We start from the raw sequence: 13,714 nt of genomic DNA, 5'->3' as shown, positions 1-13,714 counted from the left end.
TGCTGTTTACATAGTCAGCTAAATCTTGTAAATAATTAAAGAAAAAAATATATTGTCTTTCTTAACTCTTAATCTCACCTGAAAATTCGACCAAGATGATTCACAGGAATAATTAATTATATAAAAGACATCAAGACAGTTGTACTATGTAATGATATTTTGTGGAGTCAGATCAGTGTAATGCACACAAGGCTTTCTCAGGGATAAGAACATAGTCGATGATGGTGTGTTGGCTAATCTCCAATTCATTTGTAAATAAGGAAAGTCCTCAGTGGAGATCACCTTGTAGAATAATCAGGATTCTACATGTGATTCTATTATATAATACATAGGTTTGAGCTTCAGGTTGTTGAGTTCTCACCACTGATCTGTATAGACCGTGTGAACTACTGCACCCTCCAGGTGAGAAATCTGTACATTGAGCCATTATGCATTGCAATGCTGTATGGCAGTACATCTCAGAACTTTACAGTTTACCAGTGTGACATGAGTTTATCGAGTGAAGAAATAAAATGCATGTTATAGAATGTCTTAGACAAGTTAAATTAAACATGCCAGAAAAATTCCAATTAATACTTATTTGAAGAAAGAGTTTTAAAATGAAATTACAATTTCTAAATGGGAAAGACACTATACTACATCTATATATAGATCTAATAATATAGGACGCTTTTTACGATTTTGTGATCAGACATATTTTTTGCTCATTTTAGGAAGAAAATTGGGGAATTGAGAAGGAAAAATAGCAAAATGGATCTGTCATTGATCTGATTGAGTCTTTGTGGATGAACAAGAAAAAGCACCATTTTAAAAGGTTACCTGATACTATAATATGCTTCTACTATGTACATATAGGGCAACAGTAATAGGGAGTGGTTTTTAAACCAGAGTGGAAAGGTGTTGAAATCCATGTTGATGATTTTATCAGTCAGTAGTTGTGAAACGTAAATGAAACGCTCCCATTTTGAGGTGGTTTTTATCTAATAAAGTGTTAATAGGGAAGTAAGACCTCTGCTAACTCCTGAAGGTGCAAGCATGATTTATCAAAATTTTTGAATTGTTCTCATTTCCTGGCAATAAAAAAGATACAGTTGTTATATTTACAGATACACCTCAAGATCTATCCACCTCAAATGAGATAACCCATACTAATTGCCCGTAGAGGAAGTGGCAGATGAGAAAGCAATAAAATGTGAAAGTTCTCTAATTTGTTTCTGACATAAAAGCCTACATCCTTGAAGAACTATGGGAAATGATGTATGAAAATTGTATGCTACATGTCATGACCTCTCCCAGAACATAACCCTTCTACTACTATCCAAGAAGATTGTTTAATACTTCATTATCTACACATGCTGCACAGATCAAAAGGAAATGTGTATTACTGTCTATTATAATATCAACAGAATTAGTACTGTAGGAAACTTTTTGAAAAGGAATATTGAATTCAAATACAGGCTACAGTACTTGCCTACCTAGGACAATAAGTTGTTATACAGTTACTGTTACATTTGCCTCCCTCTGACAAGAAGTTGTTATACAGTAACTGTTACATTTGCCTCCCAATGACACTAAGTTGTTATAAAGTTACTGTTACATTTGCCTCCCTCTGACAATAAGTTGTTATACAGTTACTGTTACATTTGCCTCCCTCTGACAATAAGTTGTTATATAGTAACTGTTACATTTGCCTCCCTCTGACACTAAGTTGTTATACAGTTACTGTTACATTTGCCTCCCTCTGATACCAAGTTGTTATATAGTAACTGTTACATTTGCCTCCCTCTGATACCAAGTTGTTATACAGTTACAATTACATTTGCCTCCCTCTCATACTAAGATGTTATACAGTTACTGTTACATTTGCCTCCCTCTGATACTAAGTTGTTATAAAGTAACTGTAAATGTAGGAGAACTTGAAGCAAGCTACTGTTGTAGTTATTTGTGCATGTAGTGAGGGAAATTGCTAGTACTGGACAGGTCAACAAGTACTGAGACTACTGATACCTACAGGGCCATACTGTTAGTAAACAGCTGGACAATACAATTTAATTTGTAACAGGTGGTTATAAACGGTACAATAACTAATTAGAATACGTATCATTCTAGAATATTGAATATCCTTTGGCAATATTTGTTATGAAACCTATTTGGTACAATGTAAGTGATTGATTTGGTCATGTCCACCTGTCATGATGACAATGATAACAACCCGTCTTGATGACAATGATAACAACCCATTAATCTAAATAAATCGGAACTGTAGGCTGTATCACAAGTGTAGTTACTGTAGATTTGGATTTCCTCCGACAACAGTTGTTATACAGTTACATTTGCCTCCCACTGACACAATTTTGTTATACAGTTACTATTACATTTGCCTCCCTCTGATACTTGTTATTCATCTACTATTACATTTGCCTCCCTCAGATACTTTTTATTCATCTACTGTTACATTTGCCTCCCAAAAGTTTATGAATATATTTCATTTACGTGTCTGGTTTAGCTATGATGTGCATGGGGAAAATGTGTCTTCTGGAGAGGACTGCTGTATAGTGATGTCATTTTCAGCAAGATAAATCTCCTACTCATCTTTTACTTTAAGAAATGTAGAGCTCATGTTGATTCATAATGTTGGTAAGTATTTGTAAAGATTTGCAACTTTGAGATTAAATTGTACAATTATGTTGAGACAATGTGACAGGAATCATATTTTCCAGTCCACCAGATTAATTTTATTGACTCAGTCTGTGACATAATTATGGCTGTATCGGGTTTTATACACTAAGCTATATGTAATATGTATTGATCTTGTTGAGCTTGTTCCAATTAGTGTTCAATTTAATTAGACAGCATAACTCTGAACAATTTTGCAGATCATAGACGATAGCGTTTCATTTGAGGTTTAACAGATTATTGATTATTAAAGACTGATCAACTGAAGCTGCTACCAGCGTAGGCTGCATCTTTCAACTGAAGAATAAAGCATTCTTACAGTATGTCACTGTATTTTCTGTTACTGAGGACATCACCATGTAATTAAGCTTTTGTTAATGAATATTAATTCTATTACTAAGCTACTGTTACTGAGGGTATGTCATGTTACTAAGCTACTGTTACTGAGGGTATGTCATGTTACTAAGCTACTGTTACTGAGGGTATGTCATGTTACTAAGCTACTGTTACTGAGGGTATGTCATGTTACTAAGCTACTGTTACTGAGGGTATGTCATGTTACTAAGCTACTGTTACTGAGGGTATGTCATGTTACTAAGCTACTGTTACTGAGGGTATGTCATGTTACTAAGCTACTGTTACTGAGGGTATGTCATGTTACTAAGCTACTGTTACTGAGGTTGTAAACTGTTACTTAGTATTGACTATTGGACTGAGTCGTTACAGTATATATGTAAGGTTGGTGATGAGATCAGGGCAGTGTGTTCCCAAGTATTAACTATTGGACTGAGTCGTTACAGTATATATGTAAGGTTGGTGATGAATCAGGGCAGTGTGTTCCTAAGTATTGACTATTGAAATCTATCGCTGAGTAACCAGATCTTCTGTGAGCAAAGATGGCCAATTAATAGGTGAGCATTTGGTGCATATCTAGTCTGCTGAGGAGAAAATTATTCTGTCAAGGGGATATATGTGGAACACTCACCTTACAGTCATTATCTGTGAGTGAAGTCAATCCCAGGGTTTTCCAACGTTGTTACACATAAAGAAGGTTATTATTGGTTTATCTCTTTGACCTTCCTGTACAGTTGTGATTATAAAGAGGATCAGGGGCCATACACTCATCTCTGAAATATGAAATTCACATGGAAAAATTTAAAACAGACAAGAATGAATAATATTTAAGTGACTTGCTCAGCAATTATCATTGTTGAAGAATTTGATGTAGACTATAATGTTTGGAGTGTGTTCTCAAGTCCAAAACCTGACCCAGACTCTGTAAACTTTATCCCTAACCAAGAGTCCATAAAATGGATCGCAAACCCAGACTCGGTATAATGAAAAATTTTAAGACTTGTTTCATAATTCTCATAAATCTTATGTATGATCCTCTACAAACAAACTCTCATTAAGAATAAACGATGAGGTGGGATTGGGTTTTGGAGGGAAGGAGGTGGAGGCTTAGGGTGTTGGAGAGGTTTATGTTAGTCTGACATCAGTCGAGTAAATCTAGCGACATAGAGGATGAAACATACTAAATCCATCAGAGTTTTCATCTCTTTTTCACATATTGATGTGGGGTCAAGTTGATCTATGGATGGCTAAAGTTTACCGAAAATGTCACAGTATCAAGATTGGTGTTTGTTTAGTGAGATTTATGTCAGTACTTAATGCTAGCTTGAATTGGGACAAGAAGTTACCCCTAGAGGTCAAGCATATAGCTGAAGATAATGTTACTTAATACTTGTTTTCACATTGTCAATTCACTAGTGTACCTGAAACCCCCCAAAAATTGAATTGGAATCTGTTATAATTATGGTTACAATAATTACGTTTTATGATAGCTGCCTTAATTCTGTATCTGAAACATGGTGTTTTAACTTTGAATCATTGTGTAAAAAAATGAAAATCAGAAATCTTTGTCAAATCTTGACTTAAGTTCATCTGAGACAGATACAAGTACTTTGTTAATTTAAAAAATGAAGTATTTGTTTTTTTGTCATGCCACAACTACAACAAAAGTGATTTAAATTACTTACATTTAAAAATGTCAGAACATTTTCCTCAGAAAAGGGTCAAATAATGGGACATATTTCCTATATATATTTTAAGCATGTTGAATTTTCCAATTTCAGTGCGATTATTAAAAAAAATTACTGTGTACCAGGACTGATAGGTAGATTCACTACAACAACACGGTGGACGGTACACTCAGGGTGACTGTTGAGCCTCATCTTGTAAAACAGATTGTGCTTCTAGGGAAAAGGCTAAAGGTTATTAAAGCTAGTGTTAAACTCCTTTCATATCCAAGAAAGTCAGTTTCTTGGCAATGTGATATGACTGCACAGGTTTGTACTATAACATAGGGATATCTGAAGGGTAACAGTCCTGAGATAGTTATGTAAATCCAAGAGTACAGTCTATTATGCAATAAGATATATAGATATGTTATTAATTACTTAACATCTGTGTTAGCATAGTAACAGTACTTTTTCATAACGACTCTGACTGCCTCACTATAATGAACTTTCAGTACTTGATCATAAGGACAAGCTCTACGTAAATTCCAGTTGACTGACATGTGAATAGATTGGCCTGGATTTACCATATAACAGACTATCTTTATGAAAGTCTTAGTTTTGAAGGCTCAGAAGTCAGGGCCCTATAGGCTGTGTACCTGAATTTGATATAGACACGCCCTGCTCTTACAGTATAATACTCAACTCATTCATAACTTCAAGAACTAAAAATTCAAGACATTAAAAAAGAATGATGATAATTGAAAATGATTATAGAACTTCGGTTTTTCAGATTTCATGAAGCAATAAAATTCTTTTCATCGTCTAAAAAATGACAAAAAACATCAGAAGAAGATGAGTTGATGAGGGCTACATCCTGACACCTTGGGGCCATGTGTGTGACATTAGAGGTAGAGGGTTGGGGTTTAGGGGGCCATGTGTGTGACAAGGTAAACAGTGGGTGGGGGGAGGGGACCAGTGGAGGAAGCTGTGAGTCAGACTTCACATGTTGATAAGAGTAAACCACTTTTATCAGTTTCCACTAATGTGTAGGCATGGATGGTATACTCACGTTTTTGTTTAAAATCTCAGAAATGTGTGGATTTACATTAAGATGACAGGTAGAAATACTTCAGTTCTGTCTTTAGTCGTGGGTCTCATAAGTACAGAAAAAATTATACAACACTAGGTACTGCACATTGGTAAAGTATAACATGGCACAGAGCACAGAATATATCTGAGTACGGAGACAGTAAAGGATACTGACCATTTCAAGTGTGGCCACAACATAAATGATCCCAGTGGGAGCAATATATAGCCATATTTATTGAAGGAGGTGCATTTTCTATATTTAGTTTAGTAGATTAGGAGGTTTTTAAGTGTGAATGGACTTTTAACAACTTATGGTAATGTTAACAAGTCTCTAAGGACTGCAGGTAAAATTTTTGTATCGTGTATGATAACATTTTTTGTTTCACTTTACAGGTTGACTGAGCAATAACGGTTACCATGGTTACAAGTACTGAAGACAGATCTGAAGAAAGTGAACCAGAAACTGTTTTCTACAAAGAATATTTTAGTTGAGGAGAATCAGTAATTCACCCCAGGATATATCTCAAAGTATTTGTGAAATCAAAAAGAGATCATATTTAAGAAAAAAAAGTGCTGACCTGTCACCATGGATGCACAACATGGCACAATGCCAATCAAGGATTTGGGGTCTTTTGTGGCCTCAAATATACCAAGTGATGCCGACATCAAGGGTAGGTAACTCTGTTTTTTTTAAGATGGCTGTATCACATCACAGGATATTGGTGATGTTTGAATTAATTGTTGAAATTTTGGATTAAGTTGTACAGGTGTATTTTTGTGGGGTTGAAAATGCTGGAAATATGGTTCTATACTGATCAATGATGTGAATAGCCCAAAACTTCGAGAAACAGTTGAAAAAAGTTTCATCTCAGATATTGACTTTCATTTACCATGTTCTATATAATTATATGTACAATACAGTTGAAAAAAAACAAAATATCTGCTTGTGCAGGTAATGTTTGTCATCAGAGATGTTGTATTGTATACTCGTCTGTCCAGTTAACCTTGATTTAATCATCTTAAGTACACAAACATTTGTCTTCACACTAATCAACATTATTCAGTGTGGTTATCATGGGTACAGGTAATTATCTGCCTATTAATGACCAAACCAGGTAAATAAACTCTCCATAAATCAGGTTTTCCTTCATGTCTTGCTGTCAAATTGTGTCTGTGCCAGTTGACTTAAATTGAGGTCCCAACTCAGTATTGCAAGCAATCAGTTTACAGAGAATGTAGAAATGTGTTTTGTCAAAAGAGTAACAGTATTTCACTACACATTTTAGTGAGATATTCACATACTCAAAGTTCCCTATTTCATAATGAGTAATTTTAAGACTCTCATGCTTCGTAAAACACCATTGAGACCAACTTTGATAAATATTAAATTTGTAGTTATAATTCTCAATCCACACTCCACATGCTAATATATCAATGCTAACTTCTGCCAATACACAAACAGACACGATATTCAGTGTGAAAGAAAATAACATTAAATATTTCTTAACAGTCAGACATAAATAAATAAATAAATAAATAAATAAAAGTATTGGCTGTACTGCATCATACTATACTCTAATTTTGAGATTTCTAACCAAGGGAGGTAAGTCAGAACTAATATTTTATCATCAAGAGAGGCTGTTCTTTTTTAAAAAGATTTTTTCAACAATCTAAAAAAAATCCAAGCCATTCTCCTGTTTAATTCTGATGAGATTGCTGTCTAAGAAAATTATAACAATTTTATCTTAACGTATGACTGATTTTTTATATTCTTGTAACTTTGTAGATCACAGGTCGCAGGACAAAGTGTACATAGGTTTACACCTACCAAAACAACATCGACATAGACACAAACATCGTCGCCACCATAAACGTGAAGGCTCCAATACGGAAAAATCCCATAACACATCAGCGCCATCTGATGGTAGGTACTTGTAGTATTATATAACAGATGTTGTATATAGTTCTCCAGCAGTGATATTAGGTCTGATGGACCTATATCTGGATTTATTGTCCAATATTCATTATTGTCAGTTTGTCAGGGACATGTCTTGTATAATTTGTCAACTGACCTTGTCTTAATATCTAAGTGATTTCTTGGATACAATCATATATGTCCGATGTTTACATATAACATTTGATTCTTCATTAATTTTTTTTTCGTGGCAATATTTTGGTTGGTGATGGAGGGCTATGATGAAATATAATGTACATTATCAATAATAGCACTCTGCTTTGTTATGTATATATAACCTGTTGTCTGATACAAAAAAATGGGGAGTTGAAGATGTATTGTCTAGTTTGTTTAATGACGTACTGGTGTACATCTTAAGATATGTTACCCAAACACTAAGTTGAAGATATAGGTGTATTGTAATTACTCTCATGCTTCAAGGGTTTATAATTGGTGTAAATAGTCATGCAAGTACATAGATTAATCCTTGTACAATCATAAAGTTGTTCTTAATTGCTATGTAATCTGTGTTACGTAGAAATGTTTTGAATTTGTGGTTTACACGGTTGAGATTATACATTTAAAATTAAAAAAAAAAAATAAAAATTTTGACAAAATTAAAATGAAAATATTTAACATTCCGGATAAGAACTCATATTTTACAAATATATTGCTGTAGCCAGGAAGTTTCGAGCCAAAGTTTTATATGGGTTTTAAATTTTGAAAAGTATGAATGTATTTTTACAGGTTTATTTTTTTATATAAATGTTTTGATCTGTATCTGTTTATGGGAATATATGTTTTATAATATAATGTATTCATGACAAAGTGTACTATGAAGAGATCCAAGGATCCAGATGATTTATATACATTATATATTTAAACGATAGTCAAACTCAAAAAGATTTTACAAAGAAAAAGGTCTAGTTAACGTGATTTTCCATCTTTGCCAACCTTCTCTGTTCATAAGACTTCTAAATTGTCTATAATTTCAAAAATTAGATAATTCCTCCAGAAAAGGCAGTTAACACATATTGCTTTTAAGTACCTGTCATTAGGAAGTGCATCAACTGCACATTATGTAAAGGCTTGGATATTTAAATATAATATAAACTTTATTTATTTTACAACAATTGTAAATCATGCTGTCAGCTTATATTCATTACTGTGGTTGGTCTTGATGGAAGTATGAAGGGGCTTGGATATTTTGAATGATCATGTAAATTCCATTTAGTTGGCAAGTATATGCCAATATAAAGATTTCACTATAAAAAGATAAAAATATTATTGAGCAGTAAAGATATTGCCATAAGGAAATTATCTGATATAATGTTAACCTGAGATTTTACCTTTAACTAGTGTAGATCCATTTTAAACTTTTGACCAGTATCAGACATGTCTAGGTCAAGAATTGTATGTTATCAGTAAGTCCTATTGACATGGTGACATGAAACTTGATTTAAAATGTCATTCTAAAAATAAATAACCACTCCTTCCTTAAGTAATTTCTCATTCATGTTTCGTGTAATGGGATAAACATCCTGTGTGATATCGAGAGTAAGATTTGGGAACAATATCATGTGATATTGAGAGTGAGATTTGGGAGCAATATCCTTTGTGATATTGAGAGTAAGATTTGAAATTTTTCTTTGTGGAGATTAACATATATTTAATGTTAATAAGTTTAGAATATTTTACTGCTGATCAAAATTATAGAATGTTTCTATCATTCTATAGATGTTCAGTTACATTGATTTCTACATAGAGTATCATTAATCAATGTTACTGACTAATCTAAAAAAAAAACCATAAGTTCAAATTAAAGGGGTAGGTGCTTGGAAAAGAAAGAATGTGATCACTTGTTAGTATAGTATTTATGGTTCTAAAGAAGGCTTTTTGTAATCGGAGTAATTCCAATAGACATGTATGTTATATGTCACGATGCAATGACAATTTTTTTAAGTAGAGAGTTTTTCTATAAAATAAAACTGTTTTTTCTAAATTTAACAGAAGAGTTTGATGAGAAATTACATGCTGTATATCGGAATATTTTGCCCCAATTTAAGTTCTTTGCATGTATCATTATACAAAAATTGGCCTCATGTCCATTTCACTTTCTGAGGATTATGTTAAAGAGTCATAAATATAAGTACAACAAATTTTTGCCCCATCTTAAATTCACCTTCATGTTCATGGGAAAAAAAAGAGCAAAAATGTAATGTGGATGAATTATTAGGATGTGACACCTTCTGTCACCAGATACCCTGTTGATGCCCTATGCGGCTAATACCCGCAGAGCTAGCCAAGTGAGCCAGGTTTGGCAGTTTAGTGTTTATGGTGACCTTGACGGTAGGTTGGTACAGATGTGAACCAAAAATCCTTGTTACAAATTTTCCTGTGACCATTTACTTTACAGCAACAACAAGATTTGAAGATCTCCCTATCCCTAAACCATTTTTGACGCCATTTTTGTTTGCATTTTTACGTTCAGGTAATTTCTTGTTGCCGCCTGGCAGGGATTTTCGGCGTGGTAGTCAGATCAGCCAGTTCAGCCAATATGGCGATCTGGATGGTATGTGTTGTCATGTATGGCTTTGGCCTGTCCCTACTTCCTGTCTTGTGTGTGGTACTGTCCTTATTTCCGAGGTTGATCAAGGAATGGTTCTGTGGAGTGAGAGTTTCTTGATGCAGGCGTCCTGCCTCATCTACTTTCCTTTATTCTTTCAGTAGCAGATCAAAACGCACAATTGTTTTACCAGGTTTAAAAAAAAATTTTAATTAATTAGACTATTTAAATTTTTAAAATAATTTTTTTTTAACAGAAAATAGCAAAATCTTATATAAGATATGCTGTGAAGTAAAAGGCTTCTGGTTTCTAAATATGATTTTTCAATTTAACAGATTTTTTTTAAACATGTTTTTAATGAAGTTGACACCAGCTGTGTAAGTGAATTTGTTCTGCAGGCTCCGTTTCTTGTTGGACTTACTAAATAATAATAATATCATATCAGACTTCCTTCCAAACTTCTAACAAGTTAGAATATTCAATTTATCTTATTTATCTGTACTTTGAACAAAGAGTAACAATAATTATTTCATTTTATTTTTCTCTGCTTTGAGCAAAGTCTTATCTAAAACAATTTTTTTTATTTATTTCCTTGCAAATAATTATATCGAACATAGTGATGTCCTCCAGGTTAAAAAAAAAAGCAACAAAATTATTCTGAATTATATGGATGATAATTTGTAAGAAAGAAAATTGTGTCAAAGATGAGATTGAAATTTCCTCCGATTGGTAGTTTATAACAAAACAATGTTAGCCTTGAGAAAAGTTCGTTTATTGTGATCACGAATGAATGTAAAATTGATAAATATTGATCGGGAGATAATATTCATAATAGTTTTATATCTAGACTTTCTTACAGCTACTTCTTGATTTATTAAACACAACACAATTAAACTAATATCTAAACCTTTCATGATTAACACAATCAAACTTTATTTTTTATTTTATTAAGTTTCATTATTTTGTGATATCTTGGAGAAAGAAAATCCATGGTGTGTGATATTGTACATATATCTTTGTACAGACAGAATTACTTTTCAGTTTCAGGTGATGTTTCATCACTTTGTTCCGGGATTTCTTATTTTAAAAAAGAAAAAAAATCACAAATTACATGTATCATGAATATTCATGATGACTCCAAATCAAGGGACATAACTGATGGTTAATTTCTTATTTTTTTGTGATAAAAATATAAATAATTTGGTAAAAAAAATATGTACATGTGATTAAAAAAATTTTTTTTACAGGAATAATTCACTGTAGAGCCAGCAGAAAGGATTCTTATAGGATCAGATTTAATATTTTCATCATTAATTTTTTTTCAGGAAGTCAAGTGTACTATTGATACCCTGCAGTATTATGGATCGTTTGATTGTGTGTAAAGATTGTACTCTTCTTTAGTTATTCATGATTTTTACCTGTTTTTATTGCCCTCAACAGAAGGTATTATGACCTTCATGGGTAACGCAGTTATTGGCATAAGTCAAGACCTGTCTTTAAAAATGTATGTCTGTACCATTCTGTCTTACAATACTGACAGTCTTGTCTGTATCAGATACCATTGTGTCATATCATGCTTATAATCATTATAAAGTGTCTTGTTTGTATAAGATACTATTCTGTCTTATGGTACTTACTACCATTCTGTCATATCATTCTATAATATTTTATACTGAAAGGCTATCTACCTGTGTGTCTTTTGTACAATTTTCAAGATTGCAGGTGGAACACACTACTGGTGGACATTTAGTCCACAAGTCAGACAAGACTTTCTAAAATTGTCTATTATATAAGAAAATTATGAAGTATATGAAATTATGGGGCTAGTGCACCTCCCCATTTATATTTTAACTTTTCCTTTGATTACTTTGGATTTTCACCAGTCACCTCCTAGGCTTCAAAATTTAGGCCCTTACCATCACCGACAAGTCCTAGAAGGATGAAATAGCCGTGTGCTGTAAATAGCATCACCGACAAGTCCTAAAAGGACGAAATAGCTGTGTGATGTAAATAGCATCACTGACAAGTCCTAGAAGGATGAAATAGCTGTGTGATGTACATAGCATCACTGACAAGTCCTAGAAGGATGAAATAGCTGTGTGATGTACATAGCATCACCAACAAGTGAAATAGCTGTGTGATGTACATAGCATCACTGACTTTTCTTTGATAATTAATGGTTCTGATTCACCAAAAATCTTTTTGTAAAAATTATTCATTTTTGGTGGGTAATTTATTTTTGTTTAATTCATGGGTACTATATTTCAATCCATGATAAATGTTTACATGGATTATAGTACTAGTTGATTGTGTAACAGTGCTCCAGATAACTTTTTGACATGTGGGGTTTTCACTCCTACCTTTATAAATTGAGGGTTTTTTTCACCCCTGCCTTCATCAAGTGTATGGGTTTTTCCATATGTGTGGTAACACTGAATTTGTAAACATTTTTGACAGCGCCATATTTGCTGTGTGACTGGTTTATAATCACGTTCAAGAAAGCGTTGTTACGAGTTTCGTTTACTTGATAAGTGTCTGTTTGACTTAGATTATTGAGTTTTCTAACTACGTAATATCTTTTTGTAAAAATTATTTCGCATTTTTAATGGGTAAATCTTATTTTTTTCCTAGCGTGAAATTAGAAATATTGTGCGTGAAAACGCATTCACGCAGGCTATCTGGAGCACTGGTGTAAGCAAGATTATTCCACGAAATCAAGAGCCAAACAACCATGAAATGTATATAATTATACAAACAGTATTTGAAATGATAAGTTATAACCTATGGAAATATAAGATTGAAGTAAGTATAAATATTATATCTTAATGGCTACTTTAACTCTTCTTTTGAAAATGATTTTTGTAAAATCAAAAAAACAAAAAAACTTAAACCAAAAATGTTACACATTCATATATGCTGAAAGCTGAAGACAACCCTCAGTGCATAGTATGTGATGAGCCATTCACTGTTAAACTTGGACTGCATTGACCTTCTGTCTACTCGAGAAAAATTTTATCGTAATGTTACAGGTCTAGAGACCCATTTTGAAACTGTTCAGATTCAGCTGTGTGTTTTACCGGTTGATGGCCCTAATGACATTTTATGCGTTGACAGGTCGTTAAGAATGTAATAATGTTTACCTCAGTCACAGACAATTAGACTGAATCACAACTAAACTAGAGTGAGGCTCTCAGAAAAGCCTTATTTGACAAATCCGAAGTGACCATTGTTCATACTCTAAAACAATATTTGTCCAAGCAGGTTTTTGATTATCTGTTACCTATTTGTCATTTGCTGCAGATATGTTGCAGCTGATGAATGTAAATTCGTTAAAAACAAGGAGCTAATTATCCTACTGTGTATTAGTGCTGATTCTCAGGGCTAATTCCTCTCACAAGTCCAGTTGTC

General features: G+C 33.2%; 1 protein-coding gene and 1 long non-coding RNA gene across 5 annotated transcripts in view; one reads left to right on the top strand and one right to left on the bottom strand.

The window, feature by feature from the left end:
• The window catches only part of LOC132547574 (uncharacterized), a 39,854-nt gene extending 32,154 nt beyond the window's left edge, over positions 1–7,700 (bottom strand). Inside the window, exons 1-2 of the long non-coding RNA XR_009554123.1 lie at positions 7,615–7,700; positions 3,662–3,803 (exon numbers count right to left, since the gene is read on the bottom strand). This is a non-coding gene — a long non-coding RNA (uncharacterized LOC132547574). The remainder of the gene's footprint in view (positions 1–3,661; positions 3,804–7,614) is intronic.
• Positions 1–13,714, top strand: part of LOC132547573 (sodium bicarbonate cotransporter 3-like) — a 68,374-nt gene that overhangs the window by 11,672 nt on the left and 42,988 nt on the right. For 3 of the 4 annotated variants that reach the window (XM_060211350.1, XM_060211351.1, XM_060211347.1), the window contains exons 2-4: positions 6,180–6,457; positions 7,573–7,710; positions 10,000–10,089. In XM_060211350.1, coding sequence (XP_060067333.1) covers positions 6,373–6,457; positions 7,573–7,710; positions 10,000–10,089 — 313 coding nt within the window. In that variant the 5' untranslated portion in view covers positions 6,180–6,372. Of the gene's footprint in view, positions 1–2,571; positions 2,638–6,179; positions 6,458–7,572; positions 7,711–9,999; positions 10,090–13,714 lie in introns of those variants that run through there. The other variant, XM_060211348.1, reaches the window with a different exon arrangement.

Source organism: Ylistrum balloti, unplaced genomic scaffold (genome assembly GCF_031769215.1).
Source record: "Ylistrum balloti isolate Yb309-2 unplaced genomic scaffold, AGI_CSIRO_Ybal_v1 Utg369962, whole genome shotgun sequence".
Taxonomy (NCBI): Eukaryota; Metazoa; Mollusca; class Bivalvia; order Pectinida; family Pectinidae; genus Ylistrum; species Ylistrum balloti.
The sequence above is the reverse complement of the archived record's forward strand: the minus strand, read 5'-3'. Positions and strand labels throughout refer to the sequence as shown.